This window comes from Papaver somniferum, chromosome 3 (genome assembly GCF_003573695.1).
Source record: "Papaver somniferum cultivar HN1 chromosome 3, ASM357369v1, whole genome shotgun sequence".
Taxonomy (NCBI): domain Eukaryota; kingdom Viridiplantae; phylum Streptophyta; class Magnoliopsida; order Ranunculales; family Papaveraceae; genus Papaver; species Papaver somniferum.
Window position 1 is genome coordinate 216913605 of NC_039360.1, and position 6537 is coordinate 216920141.

Sequence of the window (6537 nt, forward strand, 5' to 3'; positions counted from 1 at the left end):
AATCATGAAATTGGTAGTTTTTTATTAGCTTTGCCCCATAAGGGCGTTACTAGAATCTTATCTGTATTTAATGAAGGATCCTTAGATCATGTGGATTATGTACGAAAACGCGCACCTCCTAGAGTTGTTCAAAGTTCAAACCCACACATTCATTATTCATAAATAGAATAATAGAGTTCTCTTCTCCGATCAACTCCGCATATTTGGTACATAAATACATTATAACATATACTTACACAGGCTAGAGCAGCAGCGACATGGATGATCTTTTGTTGAAGATATCGGTGGTTCTACTGCCTGCATTAGTCTTTTTGCTGTCTCTCTATTCTCTCAAGTTTTTGCAATCCATTCTCATAAAGACTAAACAGCAGGAGGGAACAACAGCAGTCGAGCCTCCTGGAACGACAGGTTGGCCTATCGTCGGAGAGACTTTGGATTTCGGCCGAGCAAATCTAAAGGGCTTTCCAGAAAAATTCTTTTACGACAGGGTTCGTAAATACTCTTCCAAAGTGTTTAAGACTTCATTAATTGGCGAAACTGTGACTGTCCTCGATGGTCCTGCTGGTAACAAATTCCTGTTCTCCAACGAATACAAACTCGTAACGATTTGGTGGCCTCGAGCAATTCAAAAGATCATACCAATTACGGAGGGAGTAGCCTCTCCATCGGGAATCCAAGCATCTAAGAACCTCCGCCAGAAGATTTATCCTTTAATCCTTAAACGAGACGCACTCCGTAAGTATGTAGACATGATGGATTCTCTGACGAGGAAACATTTCGATACTCATTGGGATAACAAGGAGGAAGTTATTGTGTATCCTCTAGTCCAGATTTACACTTTCTCAATGGCTTGTTGGTTTTTACTGAGCGTTGACGATGAAGCTCTTGTCCATGAGTTACTCAAACCCTTTAATGTGGTCGTTGATGGATTCGCAAGTTTACCGATTAATTTACCTGGGACGCCATTAAATCGTGGTATCAAAGCTTCCAAATTTATCCGTAATGAGTTCGAAAAGATAGTCAAGCAGAGGATGGATCAGATGCATCTTTTGGGGGAGGACGAGGAGAAGGAGACTATATTACCACAGCCACCTGCACAAGACATGTTGTCGCAAATGATCATGTTCAGCGATAACAATCCGGAAGATGATGAAGCTAGCGTTACTGATGATCATAACAACCAGAAAACAAAGAAGTTCATGAGTGCAGCATACATTGCGGATTTGATTCTCTGTCTTATGGCAGCTGGCTATCACACTACAAGTACTGTTATCACAGTCCTTATGAATTTCCTTGCTGATTTTCCGGATGTACTCAATGGGGTATTACAGGGTAAGTACTCAATAAACTTTCCATATAGTTTGGTTATATATGTTTCTAATTCAACTGCATATATTAACAACAGAGCAGAACGAAATTGCCAAGTCCAAAGCACCGGGAGAGTTGCTAAACTTGGATGACATTTACAAAATGAAATACTCATGGAATGTGATCTGTGAAGTACTGAGACTTGCACCGCCGTTCCAGGGAGGCTTTACCGAGGCATTGACAGACTTTATGTACTCCGGGTATTTCATTCCAAAAGGACGCAAGGTAACTGAACAAATTGAACAAAGTTGGCAGCTGCAGTAAAATTTTATAAAAGTTCTTCATACAGGTCACTAATTTTAAAAGTTGTATAACAATTTGATGCAGTTATACTGGACTGCAATTTCAACACACATGAATCTAGAGAACTTTCCAGATCCTGAAAAGTTTGATCCGTCCAGATTTCAAGGCGCAGGACCTGCTCCATACACGTTTGTACCGTTCGGAGGAGGACCTGGGATGTGTCCTGGATACGAGTATGCTCGAGTAGAAATACTTGTTTTCCTGCACCACGTTGTGAGAAGGTACACATGGGAGAAATTGATTCCCGGTGATATTAATGAAAGGTTAAAAGTTAACCCCTATCCGTTGCCGCCTAAAGGGTTTCCGATTCGTCTTCAACCACGGACGACCTAGTTAGTATTGCCTGTTGATTTGCTCTATCAAATATGTTTTTAATTTCGGCCATCAGTGTCTCTATTTTTATATGTGTACGTATATGTAATGTACGAATAAATCATCTTTGTCGTGATAGTTATTGTTCTTTTTATACTGTTCATGATCATTTTAACTAAACTGTGAGAGCAGTTCCTATGGAATGAATAAACTCCAAATTTGTTCATTTTGTTCCCACTATGGAATCAACAAACATGAAAAATGGATATTCAAATCAACATATTTATTGATTTGAACATTGAGTTGGATGAATGGGTGCGCGTGGGATGGAAGATCGGGCGATGGTGCCACAACCATGCCAAATCTGCCAGCGACTTTTTCATTCACGCCCGCGATTCTTGGGTTCATGCCAAGTACAATCCGTGAATACTTTATTATTTTTTAATCTTATTTTATCTCACTTTATCCTATTTTATCTCACTTCATCTTATTTAATCTCACCTAAATATTATATTTTATTTTTCATCTTTATCCTACAAAACATTTTATATTAAAAAGAAATACTAGGAGGGCCCTAAAAAACCAAATCTGTTCATTTTGCCCTGCTTTACCATAGTGGAGAAACCCATTTGGCCATCCACATGCCTCAACAAAATTTTGAGTTTGAGCATTGCCATAGAAATTGCCCTTAAACTGGTATGCAGTAGTAGTTTCTTTTTATTTTTTCTATTGGTACTCTATTATGGGAAATTGAGCATGATAATCATATAATTGGCAACTTGTACTTCAATGCTCAGCCGATCAGCATGCGATTTTGCGTATAAGACCATGGTTAATTGCGTCCATACCAGATCTTCCAAGTTTACTAGCTAGTCTAAAAAGACAAGAGGAATTGGAAATAACTTTTTATTGGATTTGCGTTACTTTTGCAAATGAATGAGGTGGACTTTGATCTCCGGGTTCATAAGCTGCACTATAATACCATCTTGGCTCGACAAGAGGAAATGATAATTAGAAAAACAAAATAAGATAATCAAACTTAATACACTTATATTATTAAAGTTGTTTTGTAATCATCTATTCTATGTTATGTAGTCACCTCATTTAGTTGCACATGTAAATATAACACCCGTACACGCAAGACAAATAAGCTAATTTAATTAGCATTAAGGCGAATGGAGAAGATGAAGGAAATGTCACTGTATAAACAAAAACAAGAAATGAAGTTATTATTACTTCTTCTTCTTCTTTTTTGATGGAAATTTTTTTTTTATTAACTAGCAAATATAGTACAAAAAATTTACAATTTCATTGTTATCAAAAACATTAGATAGAATGCTAGTTTTCTGGATTTTTTGTTGCAATTTTGAAGACATATGCTGGAGGTTTTTTATTCTTGCTTCTTTAGCTAAGTAGTCCGCTGCTGACTTGTGCTTCCGTATTATAAACTTTACATGTGCTTGAGGGAGGTCTTTCAAAATTACCTTGGTCTCCTGTAAAGTGTTTTCTACTGGTCAAGAGAGGCTTGTGCTCACCATGTTTATAGTGTCAACTAGAGCTTTGCAATTAGAGGCTATTGAAACGCTTGACAATATATTTCCTTTTAGCCAAGTAACTGCCTTTAACAAGGTTATCGATTCCGCATGAAGAGCCGATGACGCCTTCTCTGAACCCGTTGAAATGTGCATAAATGACTCGTGGTCCACTGAGTAAAGAATAAAAGCAGAAAACATTATCCAATCTGTATTTAAATCAGACCATTTATAATTGATCGGCTTCACCTTTTGGTTGTTGATTCCCTTTTGAATTTTTTTTGAAGGAATAGAGTGCAGAATTCTGTTTATCTAGCCGATCAGTTTAATTGGGTCAAGAGATATTTTCTCGAAGATTACCGAGCATCTGTATTTCCATATGAACCAAAGAATGGTGGTTGTTTTTTCCACTAGGTTAATTGAATCTTTTTCCGAAATCCACCTTTTAATCCAATGATCCATCGCGTCAGTGTTTCCTGTCGAATCGAGCCTTTCAAGTGAGAACCCAAACCAGATAGCTCTAGCGAACGGACAAGATCTAAAAAGATGATTGTCAGTTTCATGAACTTGTGCATCACACATATGACAGTGAGGATCAATATCCATGTTATGAGCTCCAAGTCGCGCAGAGGTAGGTAGATCTTTCTGAATTAATTTCCAAATAAATAATTTGATTCTTGGAATCGCCTGAATTTTCCAAAATTTTTCCCATGGGAAATTAATTGGGGTATTGTTATCTTTAACTTGATTGATTAAGAAATTGTAGATGTTTTAGTAGAGAAATTTCCAGAGTGATGATGTTTCCATCTTATTTTGTCTTGTTCCTGTATCCTTAGAGTTATGGCTTGTAGTTTTCTTTTGTCTTCTGGGTTGAAGAATTTGTTCAGTTTTTCCTGATCCCATTTATTTTCTACCGTTATTAACTCTTGAACCATTTTTGGGGCATGTTCTTGAAGGTTGGTTGGTTGGTTGAGATATTATTTCCTCATTTGGAATCCACCTGTCTTCCCAGATTTTTGCTGATTTACCATCTTTAACTTACCAGACAAAATTTCCTTTAATTAGGTCTAAGCCTTTCTGAATGCTTGTCCAGATCCACGATAAATTTGAGGTTCTAGAGGCTTCTAAAGGATGAGAATTCGGAAAGTATTTTGCTCTGAGGAGTTTGACCCATAATTGATCTTGATCTGAGATAAGGCGACTGGCAAGTTTGGTGAGTAAAGCTATGTTGAATTTGTGGGGATTTTTTATTCCTAGTCCTCCTTGCGAGATAGGATTGCAAATGCTGGCCCAAGCGCTGATGAACCCTCCCTGTCTTTTTTCCCTTCTTTTTTCCACCAGAAGTTTCTCTGGATTCGATCCATTTGATATAAGGTATATTTTGGAAGAGCAATCACTTGCATTTGATACGTTGGGAAAGCTTGCAGAATAGATTTTATTAAGACTGTCCTACCTGCTTGGGAAAGGAGTTTCGATTTCCAACCTTGCAGAGTTGAGTAGTATTTTTGAAGAAGCGGCTCAAAATTTGCTTCTCTATTTTTGTCGAAAAACAGGGGAGTACCAAGATATCTATCTTTTTTAGTCATCAAAGGGACTTTAAGAATTTTAGATATGATTTTTCCATGTTTGGGGTGTATCTGAGGACTAAAATAGACACTGGATTTTTGGAGGTTTATCATTTGACCGGTGATATCTTCAAATAAGGATAAAATATCTAGCAGATTTTTTGCCTCTCCTAAGTTGGCTCTTGTAAATAGAAAGCAGTCATCAGCAAAGAAAAGTTGGGAAATGTTTGACGCGTTTTTGTTGATTTTGAGACCAGAAATTTTTCTATCAACAATCGCTTTGTCAAGTAGCATGGATAAGATTTCCATGCAGATGAGGAAAAGGTAAGGGGAGAGGGGGTCTCCTTGTCTTAAACCTCTCGAGGTATGGAATTTTGGACCGGGAGAACCATTAAGGAGGATATAAAAGGATGTTGTGGATATGCATTGCAAGATGAGGTTTACCCATTTTTCATTAAATCCAAAACTAAGAAGAATTTTTTTAATGAAGGTCCACTCCACTATGTCAAACGCCTTAGAGAGTTCTAATTTAAGCGTCAGATATCCTTTTGTTTTCGTTTTAGAAGTTTTCATAGAGTGGATAAGTTCATGTGCGATTATGATATTATATGTGATTTTTCTCCCCGACAGAAAGACAGATTGATTCGGAGAAATCAATTTGTTGAGGATGGGTTTTAGTCTATTCGCCAGGATTTTTGTGATTAATTTGTAGACCGTATTGCTTAAGCTAATGGGCCTAAAGTCACTCGGAGTTTGTGGTGTGGATAATTTCGGTGTGAGGGTGATAAATGAATAATTAAGATCTGCATTTACAGTACCGGATCTAAAAAATCCTGGACTGTGCTGATAATGTCTGGCCCAAATGTTTCCCAATTGGCTTTGAAGAATCCTGGTTGGTATCCATCGGTACACGGAGCACCCCATTGGTTCATATAAGATAAGGTAAGCCAAATTTCATCTTTAGTGGGGATTTGTAGTAGAGTATGATTTTCTACTTCGGAAATACAAGGCTCAATGATGCTGGAAAAATCAAAGTTGTTATTGCTGATTTGGGATGTACCAATTTGGGTAAAATGATTGATTAAGAGAGTGTTGATTTGATCGCTATCAGAAAGTCAAATGCCAGATGGTTCTCTAAGAGAGTTGATGGAATTTATTCTTTTTCTATTGAAAGTAGTGGCATGGAAATACTCTGTGTTCTGGTCATATTCTTTGAAAAATTTATCTCTAGAAAGTTGATGATAAAAATCAAAATCGTACATAAGATGAACCCTTGAGGGTTATTACTTCTCTCAAAATCGTACATAAGATGAACCCTTGAGGGTTATTTATGATAGTTACAACACGCGATAAACATCCTCATAGAAAGATAACTATTAATGTATAGATGTCATGTCATGGCCCATGTGTCATATGCTAGGTGATTAGTGTGGGCCCCACGTAAAGATCTGTCCACA

General features: G+C 37.3%; 1 protein-coding gene across 1 annotated transcript; it reads left to right on the forward strand.

Moving 5' to 3' along the window:
• The first annotated feature begins 208 nt into the window (after positions 1-208).
• LOC113362114 (beta-amyrin 28-monooxygenase-like) lies at positions 209-2113 on the forward strand. Its single transcript, XM_026605101.1, has 3 exons — positions 209-1332; positions 1406-1593; positions 1696-2113. Exons 1-3 carry the CDS (start codon positions 258-260, stop codon positions 2002-2004), a joined length of 1572 nt encoding a protein of 523 aa, XP_026460886.1. The 5' UTR covers positions 209-257; the 3' UTR covers positions 2005-2113.
• The last annotated feature ends 4424 nt before the right edge of the window (positions 2114-6537 follow it).